Raw genomic sequence first — 13,073 nt, 5'->3', positions numbered from 1 at the left:
GGACCAACATGTTGTCTCTCAGCAGGTGGAGCAGCTGCTGGTTTCTGACTGTGGACCAACATGTTGTCTCTCAGCAGGTGGAGCAGGTGGGACAGGTGGGGCAGGTGGAGCCGTTGCTGCAACCCAACTGACAGTCCGACTCATTAAATCAGGAGCTTAATTTCTTATTTCAGCAGGAGGGGTCAAAGGTCATAGGCCTAACCTCAGACACAAACCTCAGGAAGTTAAACGTTTGTTCTGTTTGCATGAATAGCAGAACACAAACCGTTGGTTCTGTTCTGTTCAACCAAACACCTGAAAAGGTTCTGTTTGTCTGAAAACATCAGGTGTTTGTAAACCGACCAATCACAGACCAGCGTCTTATCAGGTGAACACACTGAGGTCACCTGATTCTGGTTCCACCGAACAGAGTCAGAACGTTCCTCCTGATTCAGAACCAGAACTCCTGAAAGGAGTGAGACGGTCTGGACTCTGGAGGACTTCCTGTTCCTCACCCAGAGCATCAGAACAGAAACAGCAGAACTTCCTACAGTTTGAACCTGCTCAGAGAACAGACCCATTTTAAAATAGAACAACCTGATACCAGCAGGTCCGGTTCGGTTACAGCTGACAGCAGAACAGAAAAACCAGGTGATGTTCTTTTAACAAGCACTGGAGGGTGCTATGGTTCCACTGCTTAGTTTTATAGAACTGACAGTGAGGGGTCCAATCAGAACAGAGTTCTCTGCTGAACAAAGAGAGAACCATCCGCAGAACGCAGGGTGAGACACAGGACGGGTTTTCTGCAGAACTGCTGTGATGTTCAGGGTCCAAAGGATGAACCTGCAGGCAGAACCCAGGGCCAGAAAACCCACGTTGAAAATCCTCATATATATGTTAAAATAAAGTTCTGAGGCTTCGGATCAGGTTCTGATGACAGTCAGGAGCTGAAGGACATGTTCATAGGTGTGTGTGTGTGTGTGTGTGTGTGTGTGTGTGTGTGTGGGTGTGCAGGTGGGTGTGTGTGTAGGTGGGTGTGTGTGTGTGTGTGGGTGCAGGGTCAGGGGCTGATGGGAGATGTGGTCCTAATGTGCGAAAAACTGCAGCTGTTTACAGGAACAGAGTCCAGAATAAGAATCTGTCAGAACCGAACCAACTGATGTTTCCAATGATACACAGAGACGCTTTAAAATAGAAAGCTCCAGCTGTGAGTGTGTGTGTGTGTGTGTGTGTGTGTGTGTGGGAACCAGTAATCCCAGTCTGCAGCTCCTTTTTGGGACAAAAGAAGCTGCTGCATATTTTGGAAACTCACTCTCTGAGGTCGGAGTCGCCTTCTTGGACTTCTTGTCCATCGGAGAGTTTTCTGTTGGATCTGCAGTAGGACACACACACACACACACACACACACACAGAGTTTATTAACAGAACAAACAAGTCGGTTTACATTAGGAGCCTTTTTCCCTGAAAAACTCAGTGACTCAGAAACAGTTCTGACTATGAACCATCAGAACCTTTTAAACAGATTCTTTCTTCTGGAAACCTGAAGACGGTCGACTTCTCAGACAGAACCTTTCTTTCTTTATTTATTTAATTTCAAACTGTAAACAGAATAAAATCCACACAGTCACATTGAAACAAATAAAACCAGAAAACATTTTGACCGCTGAGAGCTGAAAAGCTGCTGAAATTTGGTACAGAAGCTGAAACAGAACAGCTAAAGTTAAAAGCAGCAGAACAGAAGCTAAAAGTAGCTTCAGAAGACCAAAGGCGAGGCAGCAGAGAGAACAGGGTTAAATCTGGAGCTGTTTCCTGCAGCCGCAGACAGATAAGAAGGTATTTCCTGTTTGAACACAAACAAACATCTCTGATGTTCCTCAGAAAATGTCAGAGAGAGCATCGTCTAATCAGCTGTCTGTAAGGTAACAGGAAGCACCAGCGCTAAGTGTTTGTTAGTGGGGACCCGGGGCCTCCAGGAACCCAAACTGTCCACGCTCCTGAGCTGCAGAACCAGCTGTGTTAGTCTCTTTCCAGGAACCTTCAGACATCCGTGATAACTGCAGTTTGTGTTTGTTTCTTCTAATTACAGGAAGTTCCAAACAGATGGAGAATCCTGAGGAAATCTGGGAACCCGGAGGAGCGGGAAGGAGACCCTCGGAGGCGTTTCGTCCAGTCCTGAGAGACAGAAAGTCCACCCTCTGTCAGTTCAGATCGGGTCAGAATACAGCTGATCTGGTCTTTACCAGCTTCTAAAATGATTCCAGTCAAACACCAAAAGAACAAAAACCCACAACAGGTTCCTGAAACAAGCCCAAACCATCAGCCCCCACCACCGTGTCTCACAGAGGTGCAGGACCAGCCAGGAGCTGCTGATCAAATGCATTAACTGATCATCATCAGCAGTTTTTGCTGCTTTAAAGCAAAACCTGCCAGGGCGGAAAGACATCAGCAATGACCTCAGAGAAGCAGCTGCTGCCCATCAGTCTGGGAAGGGTCAAAGGTCATCTGGAGTCCATCGTTCTACAGAGAGGAAGATTATTCACAGGAGGAAACATTTCAGACAGCTGCTGATCTTCACAGCAGATTCACCCTGAAGGTCAGACCGTGCAGTGCTCAGAGAAATGAGCTCCATGTCCAGCTTGGACCAAACAGGACAATGATCCCAAACACAGCAGCTAATCTACAACAGAACGGTCCAGAACCAGAACCTCAGGGAGCTGAGCAGAAACCAATGAGCTGAAGCAACGCTGGAAAGAAGAGTGGGTCACAACTCCTCCACAACCAGGAACCCACTGAGGGTTCTGCTGCTGGAGGAGGTTCTGCTGGGTCAGGAGCTGGAACTGTTTATTAAATAACAACATGGTGCGATCTGTTGTGGTTCTGTTCTGTTGAGGTCAGATTTGGATCTTTTTAGAACCTGGTAAAGACCAGATCAGTTTGATCAGGTCCTGATACTGAAGGAGGCTGGACCTTCTGCTCAGCAGTCATCTAAAACTCACTGCAGGGACAGTAACGTCCTCAGGCTCAGGATCGGACCTCTAACAGCTGGAAATATGTTGATTTAAAACCTGGAATTTCTTCTGCTCCTCCTGTTAAAAGTAGAGATGTGTGAGAAGCTCAGTTCTTACCATCGACAAGAACCGTGCAGGAACAATCGGTTCTGCCTGCCGAGTTCTCCGCTCTGCATTTGTAGACTCCTTCATCTTCAGGCAGGGCTTTGTCGATGGTCAGAGAGCAGAGTCCTCCTGAAACCCAAAATCCAACACATCCATCAGTCATACATCTGAGGACCAGCAACAACCAGCAACATGGGTTTATGTGGCCCAGAAGTGTGGGTTCTGGACTCATGGCCCTCAGAACCACTAGAACATCATTTTAAGATCTTTTTAAATCAAAGTGTTTCTATGAATCAACATCCAGTCCATGATAAAAACTAAAAGCTTTCTGAACAGAATCATTTACTTTTCTGTGTCCAAACTGTGGTCTGGTTGATCCAGTTCACTTTGATCCTCTTTGAGATGTTTGTAGAACCTGACAGAGATCCACCAGAACTCAACCTGTCAGAAGAAAAACTAAAACTGGGTCTAAAACCGAAAGTAATGTCGGTTTTCAGACTCATTCTGAGGTCTGAATGTAACTTTAAACCAGAAGTTTTCAAACTGCAGAAGACAACAGCCAGTGGGACATGTTAGTTGTTGTTCTGAGTGAACCAGGATGACTAATATAGTTTTTCTGTGTTTAAACTCTGCAGCTACTGAGACTGATCTGATTTAATATGATCCGAACCAACAGAAGGAAAATACTTATTACTCCAGATATATTACAACTACTGCAGCCTTTGATGTGCGGGGCGGCCATGTTGGATCCTGAGGTTAGGTTAGGTCAGGAACTCCACTAGATTTTCACAACATGGAACATGGAAATGACAACTTCTGAGAACAAACAGACCATCTTCACAAATAAAAACACAGGAGCTTCATCTGCATGAACACATGTGTTTATGAGCACTGAGGATTCCCTGTGTGTGTGTGTGTGTGTGTGCGCGCTCGCAGTAATCCCTGTGTGTTATTTCAGGCTTCAGGACAGCCCTCTTCCAGCTCTGCAGGCGTGTTAGTAAGGTGTTGGATGTTAAGGTCAGAGGTCACAGTAGTTTTCTGAGCTGTAACTGAAATATGATGAAGTTCAGATCTGAGATCTGACCTCAGAGATAAATGAAACACAGCTTTAGAGGAACTTCAGTTCTGATTTATGTCAGCCCACAGCTGCACGAGAGGAGCTTGTTGATGATCTGAAGTCAAATAGGACCACAGTCACTAAAAACACCATTCTTCCCACATTTCGTTGTAATAGACTGAAGGTCCTTCTGCTGAAGAAGGTCCAGGTAGAGACCCGTCTCCAGAAGGTCCCTCCAGCTGAAGAAGGTCCAGGTAGAGACCTGTCTCCAGAAGGTCCCTCCAGCTGAAGAAGGTCCAGGTAGAGACCTGTCTCCAGAAGGTCCCTCCTGCTGAAGAAGGTCCAGGTAGAGACACATCTTCAGAATGTCCCTTCTGTTAAAGATGGTCCAGGTAAAGACCTGTCGTCAGAAGATCCAGGTACAGACCCGTCTTCAGAAGGTCCCCCTGCTGAAGAAGGTCCAGGTAGAGACCAGTCTTCAGAAGGTCCCTTCTGTTAAAGATGGTCCAGGTACAGACCTGTCTGTAGAAGGTCCCCCTGTTGAAGAAGGCCCAGGTACAGACCAGTCTTCAGAAGGTCCCCCTGCTGAAGAAGGTCCAGCTACAGACCCATCTTCAGAAGGTCCCCCTGCTGAAGAAGGTCCAAGTAGAGACCAGTCTTCAGAAGATCCCTCCTGTTAAAGATGGTCCAGGTAGAGACCTGTCATCAGAAGGTCCCCCTGCTGAAGAAGGTCCAGGTACAGACCCATCTTCAGAAGGTCCCCCTGCTGAAGAAGGCCCAGGTAGAGACTTGTCTTCAGAAGTTAAAGAGAGAACATTTATAAGATTCAAAGAACGTTTGAGAGAAAGTTCTGAGGTCAGATGAATCTAAAATCCAGCACTTTAGCTTCAACTAAACCCACAGTTTGGAGAAAAAAAATGCTGAGTATGACCCGAACAACGAACACTGAATGGAGCATTGAACAATACAATCCTGAACCTTTTTCCATCAGCCAGGACACTAAAGATGGGTCATGGAGCAGGACACAGACCTGAAACATCCCACCAAGTCAACAAAGAAGCAGCTGAGCCGGTCTCCAGACCTGTAGAGAATGTGTGGAGCTGAAGCTTCGAGTTTCCATCTGCAGCCAAGAAACCTGAAGGACTTGGGCAGTTTCTGTAGAGAAGAACAACTTCTGGAATCACCAAGAGATAAAACTATTATTTCCCCCTTCATGAAATTACATTTGTGTCCCACGGGGCCACTAGATGGTGCTGTGAACTGAACTGTGTCTGGAGGGTGATTATTAAAAATCATGACCTCTGACCTTCTCCACCTGGCTGAGGAAACATCAGGTGTGTTTCAGTCCTAAATGTGAACAGCACCCCCTGCTGGAGAAAATCTGATTTATTTGATTTCTGTTTTTATAAGAGGACACCAGGGCCCAGACGGAGACAGTCCAGGGGCCACTTCGGGCCCTCAGGTCATACGTTGCTCGTGTTTGGGTCTTTATGTGAACAGAACCATAGAACCACAGAACCCCAGTCAGAAATAGAGACGCTCACATGAACCGACAGGAATGATGGATGTGGAGGTGGAGAGCACAGTTAAGACCGTGTGTTGGTGTGTGTTTGCATGTGTGTGTGTTTGCGTGTGTCTGTTTGTGTGTGTTTGCGTGTGTCTGTTTGTGTGTGTTTGTGTGTGTCTGTTTAGGTGTGTTTGCATGTGTGTGTGTGTGTGTGTGTGTGTTTGCGTGTGTAAAGTGATCTGTTTCCATCTGAAATAGCAGCGATCCTCGACCATCACATCCTTTTGTTTCACATCTGCGTTCTATTAATAGTCTGAATCCTCTGAGCTTCATCAGCAGCTGCTCCTCCTCCTCCTCCGTCACCAACCTCCTAACGCGTTGTTGACATGTCCTCCTGTGTGTGTGACTGTAAGCTGTGTGTGTGTGACCTCTGACCTTCGTTGGCGAGGATGATGAACTTGGATGGTTTGATGACCTTTCCATCCAGCGTCCAGGTGACTGCAGCCTCGGCAGCGGTGGCGTCGGCAGTGAGGCGACACTGCAGCCGGAGCCGCTGACCGTCCAGAACCGTCAGGTCGCTCAGCTTCTCCACAAACTCCGGTGCTCCTCCTCCTCCATTCTTCTTCTCGTGGACCTCTCCATCCACACAGTTGTTGACCTTCTCTCCGTTCTTCTCGGGGCTTGGGGGTTTCTTCTTGTTGGCGAGGACAGATCGGAAGTCTGCGGCGCTCTTTGTGGGTGTGTCGGATGATTTGTTGCTGTTGGTGCTGGTGGCGCCCTTTTTCCCCAACACGCTGCGGAAGTCCACCTGCTGCGAGGAGTTCACCTTCTCCTCTGCCTTGCCTTTCACGCTCCTGAGGTTGGACTTAAAATCCATGAGGTGGCCTTGGTCTGAGGTGGTGCTGGAGGTCTGAAGGTCCCGGCGTCCCAGCAGCGAGCGAAAGTCCAGCTGCTGCACCTCCCTCTGTCTCAGCTCCTCTTCCCGCTGCTCCTTGGTCTCCACGCAGCGCCTGAGGGTTCCTCGGGGAGCTTCCTCCTCCTCCTTCCTCCTCCTCCTCTTCCTGTCCTCCTGGCCCAGGAGCTGCAGGTTCTGCTCCTCTCTGGCCTCCTGCCACTGCTGACTGACACTGCTGCTTCTCCCTCTTCCTCCTCCTCCTCCTCCTCCTCCTCCTCTCAGCTCAGCAGCTCCACCTGATCTTCCTCCTCCTCCTCCTCCTAGTATTCCTGCTGCTGCAGCTCTGGACAAACGAGCAAAGAGAGAAAGAGAGACGAAAAGAGGAGAGAATAAACAGGAGTTAGGCTCCGCCCCCGTCAGAGTGGGGGAGGAGGATGAGGAGGGAGGAGGAAGAGGAGCTGTACTCAGATTGTTCATGTTGCATCATAAATGACTCAACTTCCCTTTTACGGGCATGAATGAAGTGATGTGAACGGAGTCGACCCTGAACACAACATTCCTCCTCTTCCTCTTCCCACTTTCCTTTATCACTGAAACTCTTCTTCTTCTATTGTTCTTTTATCATTTGTTGGTTTTGAAGCTGCAGATCATTGCAGTACAAGAACACAGAATCTGATTGGTTCAAAACTCCCTGACAGCACTCTTAATAAGACAGGCAGACGATTAGCCTTTGGAGCCTGCTGAGTCAGCATTTACTGCAATAAAAAAGGAGTTTGTGTTGGCTGATAGGTTGGTATGGAAGGAAATAGGGAAGTTAGAAAGGAAGGAAGGATTTCTTTTTTCTGTTTGAATAATGGTCCTTATCCTCACCTGCCACCGCCGCCGCCGCCTCCTCCTCCACCTGTGACGGTCAGTCGGGCCACAGCGCTGCACTCCCCCACCTTATTCCTAACAAACACACAGAGTCTCAGAGCAGGACTTCAGGTTCTGGTACCAGAGTCCAGCAGTCACAGTTCTGTTGGAGTTCCTCAGTTAAACCTGGTGTGTGTGTGTGTGTGTGTGTGTGTGAGTGTGTGTGTGTGTGAGTGTGAATCACCTCAGGCTGATCAGGTATTCTCCTGCGTGATGCATCTGAACCCGTCTAATGAAGGAGAGACAGAATGATTGTGTTTCTGGTGTTCTTGTGGTTTTTATCTGACTCCATGCAGCTCCTGCAGACCTGATGAGCAGCGAGATCACATCTTCCTTCTGCAGCAGCTCGTAGTCTCCTCCGGAGGTCAGAGTTCGCCTCAGGTCAGCTCTGGTCCACGTGTACTCGGGGAACGGGTCTCCGGCAGCAGCACAGGACAGGAGGACGGGCTGACCCACAACGGCACTTACAGGTTTAGGTTTGGTGACGAACCAGGGCTGGATGCCTTCCTGAGGTTCTGCCAAAACAAAGAAAAACATGCAGTGAGAATTTGTTTTAATGAATAACTGAAGGTGACACTCAGAGAGCACGTCTGCCAGGCCCATAGGGTCATTAAAATTTGTAAGATCCAGCAACATTGAATTACTTGTTATTCATGAGAATTTCATCAAAATCCATTCATTAGTTTTTCAGTAATCTTGCTAACAGACGGACAGAAGGCTGGATGGACGGGCAAACCAAACACCATTATCAAAAACATAACAGGAGTCAGTTAAACCCTCAACAAGTCAGAGTTAAACCTCTTTTCAACCAAATTAAAAACAGAAAACAACTGCAGCAAAACACTGATAACCTGAAGAAACAAGCATGTGTTCAAACATGGTCGCGTGTGAAGAAAGGTGATAATAAAAAAGGTGAGTCGTGAAATGTGAAGGAAGTAATAAATCGGTGCTAATAATTAAGTTTTATTAGATAATCTCTGTTCTTTCAACAGAATACAGAAACCTTGTTGATGTTGGTGGGTAAAAGAATTACACAGTTAAACTTTAGGATCAATTAAAACAAGGTTTAAAGTTACAATTCAAGATCTGAACAAAATTCAGATCAAATATAATTTGAAAATATTGATTTTATCCAGCAAAGATAAACTGTTTGACTGAAACGGATCAGTCAGATTTTAGGTTTGTTCTGTTGTTCGTTAGTGTTTTCATATTTATTCATGTAGTTTTAAGCTGACTGAATATAATGTTTATTAGCTGGTCTCATCTCGTCGTTCTGTTAGTACCCTCTACAGTGAGCTGGGCCCGGGTCTGGTCCTCTCCATGCTGGTTCCAGGCCCGGCAGCTGTAGGTCCCAGTGTCCTCTGGGAAGACCTCCTGGATCAGCAGAGTGCAGCGGTTGTCCTCCCTGAGGAAATGGAAGTCGTCAGACTCTGTCACTTCCTGTCCATCATGGAGCCATATCACCTGAGGAGGAGGGTCACCTGAAGAACAACAAACCTTCATCAAAACACCCGAATCCAAACTCAAAAACACTCATATCACACGTCTAAAATAAAAACATAAAACAGAGAAGAACCAGGTAGATCGTGTCCAGATGGGTTCATTTAAACCAGCACCAGGTCTGGTTTCCTATAAACTAGGAGAAGAAAGACGCTCTTAGATTTACTCATGTTTCCAGAGGTAGACACGTTCATTCATGAGGTGGGAATGAAAGTGGCCACTTTTCAAAATAAAATACTCTGCAGATTAGTGTATATAAAAGAATTCTAGAACTTTTTATTGCTTCTGTGTGGCTCGGTACCAAATGATCCATGGCCCGGTGGTTGTGGACCCCTGAGTTAACCCATCAGACTACTGAGTGACAGCAGAGCTTATATGGAGAAAACCCCTGTGGAAAATCATTATGTAACACACACACACACACACAGACACACGGCACACACACACACACACACCGTGGGGTAATAATCTGAAGAAAACAGCTTCTGTCTACAGAAAAACAAAAGTTAGAAACACAAACGCAGACAGAACACTTCATTTTATCTAACTGTTCATTAACCAGCTGTAAACTAACTTTTAACTAACCATAAACTAACCTTAAACCATCTAACTGTCCTCAGATCAGTCCTTAAATCAGATCTTTGAACAACAAACAACAACCAGAGGAAATGAAGAGGAAGGACTCAGTAAATCTGTCTTCATCTCATCTGAATGTCTCCCTGGAGATCAGACAGGAAATACCACACGCACGCACGCACGCACACACACACACACACCCACACACAGAGGTCGTACCGCTCAGCTCCACCATCATGGTGACTCTGCTGCCGTCCATCACCTTCATGTCCCTCAGTCTGCTGATGAAGCGAGGAGCCTGGCCTGCTGCTGTGACCTCTGACCTCTGAGCCCATGGCCGACCTGTGGAACAGAAACCCATGAAGAAGAAACTCCGAGCCTTTCAGAGGAGGACAGCCACCCTCAGTTTAATAAACTCATAATTTACAGCAGATTATTTTTATAGTTTTTATCTGCTGGAAACCTGATGATCTGACTGTAAACATCTATTTCCTGTTTTTAAACAAACCTGACAAGTTAAAATCTGTTTTTAACAGATTTTACTCGTTCTTTCCATCACCTTTATTAAACCAAAGAAAAAAACCATTGAGCTCAAGGTCTCTTTGAGATGGGTGACCAGGTTTTAGGATAAAACTGAACGTGAAGGAGCGTGGCATAAAGAGATTTAACAAGAACAGAGTTAAAAACACAGAGACGGCCTGACAGGAGCTTTTAGCTGAGCAGGGTTCGGACCAGGTCCAGCGGGTCAGGCTGATGTCAGACGGTTGTTTGGTCCCCGAGTTTGACTGGAAGGCGACTCCAGGAGGCTGCCTTACAAACTGAACTCAGGGAGTGAAAGTCAGATCTGAGTCCAGGTGTTTCCAGGCTGCTGGCTGGTGGACAAACATCTGGACTGATGTTGGAGAAAAGTTCAGCTGGATCCAGATCAGGACTGAGCTGGACTTAGATCAGGACTCAGCTGGACCCAGATCAGGACTCAGCTGAACTCAGGTCAGGACTCAGGTGGACTCAGCCGGTCCTAGGTCAGGACTCAGCCGGACCCAGGTCAGGACTCAGCCGGACCCAGGTCAGGACTCTGGTCCTTCTGATGAGACCATGAATGTTCTCAGGGGAGGGTCAGAGCCTGGAAACATCACCGCTAGCTTCACTCATCCTTCTCCTTATAAGGAGAGTGGATTTCCTGTTCCTACACACACACAATAAACTGCCTGCTGAGTGTGTGTGTTCTTGAAAGAGTGAACTTTTGTTCCACAGCGTGTTTAGTTCTGAGTAAATATCAAACATTCCAGAGAGAAACTACAGCCTGAAAGAAGAGAGAACCTCCGCCAGGAACAGAACCTCCTCCAGCAACAGAACCTCCTCCAGCAGCAGACCCTCCTCCAGCAGCAGACCCTACTCCAGCAGCAGAACCTCCTCCAGCAGCAGAACTCTCAGTGGGTTCCTGGTTGTGGAGGAGTTGTGGCCCACTCTTCTTTCCAGCGTTGCTTCAGCTCATTGGTTTCTGCTCAGCTCTCTGAGGTTCAGTCAGCCATATATACAAGCCTTACTTGCTCAGTGGTTTTCTAACTGTCCTGCCATGACCTTTGACCTTTAACCTGCTAACTGAGGCCTGTAGAGTCTGAGATGGAGCTCACTTCTTAAGCACTGCACAGTCTGACCTTCAGGGTGAAGATCAGCAGCTGTCTTAAATGTTTCCTCTTATCTCTGTAGAATGATGGGCTTTAAATGACCTTTGACCCTTCCCAGATTGATGGGCAGCAGCAGCTGCTTCTCTGAGGTCATGGCTGATGTCTTTCCACCCTGGCGTTGTGCTAACACACACCTGGAGCTTCTCAGCAGCTCCTGATCCTGAACCTCTGAGATCCTGAAGAAGCAGTTTTTAGAAACTGTTGGTCATTCACACGTAAACAAACGGATTTCTCTCTAAGTGACGATTAAACTTTATTATCCTCACATGGACATCTGTGGACTCAGAGGGTCAGTCTGTGGGAATCTGCTGGTATTTGTTTTCTCCGAGGGGGATTTCCTGCTGAACCAGGATTTTCTTCCATCTCTCTGGTTTTCCTTATAAAGCTGTGATGATGGTTTCTGTCCAACATGCTGAGGAACGATTGGCTGCCTGATGCTGCGTTCACTGTCCCTCTGACACACGGGTTTCTGCTGCCTCCTGAGGAGTCAGAGCAGAAGGAACCACTCCTGAACTGACTTTATTAACTGATAATAACTTCAGAACCATCAAACGACACTCAGAGCCGTGAAACAAACTGCAGGACTTCCTGTCTGAGCCAACAGGTGAGTCCTGTGGGTTTCATCATCAGAATACTTTGAATCATTGAATGAACTTTGACCTTTGACCTGGACTCACATCCCATGGAACTTCCCATGGATGTTCTCCGTCACACACACAGGAACGCCTGCATTGTGCTGTGATGGTTTCTCTATGATTAGCTTGGCCACGCCCCCCACACGACAATCAAGCTGGAAGAAGCAGCTCACATAATCCCACAAATCCTGATCCAAACCTGAGCAGGAAGCCTTCATCCTGATGAAGACCTGCAGATTCTGTCATCGGCATCATTTTATTCATAAAACCATCCTGGGTTTAGTTCCCTCTTATCACATGGTCTAATTATATTACCTGTACCTGATGTTTGTTCAGATTCTGTCAGTCTGCTGCTCCTTCAGACTGGATTCAGCTGCAGAAAGACTTGAAGCTGAAGGATTTAGTCTCTGAATGGTTTTAAGCCATTCTAGAAGGTTTTTTAAATGAGGAATCTGTAAATGTTTGAACCGATATGGCAGTTCTTAGCTTTCTGGATGTTTTATTTCTTCCTCCGTTTCTGTTTTTATTAGGAAGTATTTTAACTGTGCTTTTAAAATGTTTGGGTGCTGCGGCCATTTTTGGCCAGGTCTCTTTTTTGAAGAGAGATTTTTATTCTCAACAGCTTTACCTGTTTAAATAAAGATGAAATAAAATGATCACATGTCTGAGCAGGAGGACATGATGTTAAAACTCTGCAGAAGGATAAACCTGAGTTTCTGTTTGCTCCCTGTTTTATTCTGCTAATCTTATTACAGTTTTAGAGTTAATAAGCAACAAAATAAAACATCTTTATGTTCACATAAATCCAGCATCAGGAACAGAAGCGAGTCGTCTGCATATTGAAGTATCTGAGCAGACAAAACTCTGCAGAACAATGAAGAACCAGTTTCTATTGGTTCTTGCTTTAGATCTTTTATTTTAGGGTTATAGTTTAAGAGAATATAACCATCAGCTCAAACTTGGTGTGGTAGTAGCTGACAGTCATCCCCGACAGACTGAGTGCTAACAGATCACAAGTTTCATGTTACTTCAAGTTTTGACCAAAATGGCTTCAACAAAGAAAGATGATCTTTGTTTAAAACCTTCGTGTGATGATTTTCATTCTTTTATTAAAACTGTCTGATGTGTGCACGTCTCAGTGTGTGTGTATCGGGGTGTGTGTGTGCACGTCTCAGTGTGTGTGTGTGCACGTCTCAGTGTGTGTGTGTGTG

The 13,073-nt window shown here is 46.4% G+C and overlaps 2 protein-coding genes across 4 annotated transcripts in view; both read right to left on the bottom strand.

Annotated features, from left to right (window-relative positions):
• Window positions 1–13,073, bottom strand: part of LOC112451394 (titin) — a gene marked incomplete at its 3' end in the record, with an annotated part of 470,585 nt that overhangs the window by 113,474 nt on the left and 344,038 nt on the right. The gene's annotated exons all lie outside the window — the stretch shown is intronic.
• LOC108251559 (myosin light chain kinase, smooth muscle) overlaps window positions 1–13,073 on the bottom strand; it is a 42,963-nt gene that overhangs the window by 17,361 nt on the left and 12,529 nt on the right. Inside the window, exons 13-20 of one of the 3 annotated variants that reach the window (XM_037976011.1) lie at window positions 9,759–9,881; window positions 8,747–8,944; window positions 7,771–7,978; window positions 7,648–7,692; window positions 7,422–7,499; window positions 6,092–6,894; window positions 3,105–3,221; window positions 1,292–1,351 (exon numbers count right to left, since the gene is read on the bottom strand). In XM_037976011.1, the coding sequence (XP_037831939.1) occupies window positions 1,292–1,351; window positions 3,105–3,221; window positions 6,092–6,894; window positions 7,422–7,499; window positions 7,648–7,692; window positions 7,771–7,978; window positions 8,747–8,944; window positions 9,759–9,881 (1,632 nt within the window). Of the gene's footprint in view, window positions 1–1,291; window positions 1,352–3,104; window positions 3,222–6,091; window positions 6,895–7,421; window positions 7,500–7,647; window positions 7,979–8,746; window positions 8,945–9,758; window positions 9,882–13,073 lie in introns of all 3 variants that reach the window. The other 2 variants (XM_037976010.1, XM_037976012.1) reach the window with 2 other exon arrangements.

Source organism: Kryptolebias marmoratus, linkage group LG6 (genome assembly GCF_001649575.2).
Source record: "Kryptolebias marmoratus isolate JLee-2015 linkage group LG6, ASM164957v2, whole genome shotgun sequence".
NCBI lineage: Eukaryota > Metazoa > Chordata > Actinopteri > Cyprinodontiformes > Rivulidae > Kryptolebias > Kryptolebias marmoratus.
This window is presented reverse-complemented; position numbering and strand designations above follow the sequence as displayed.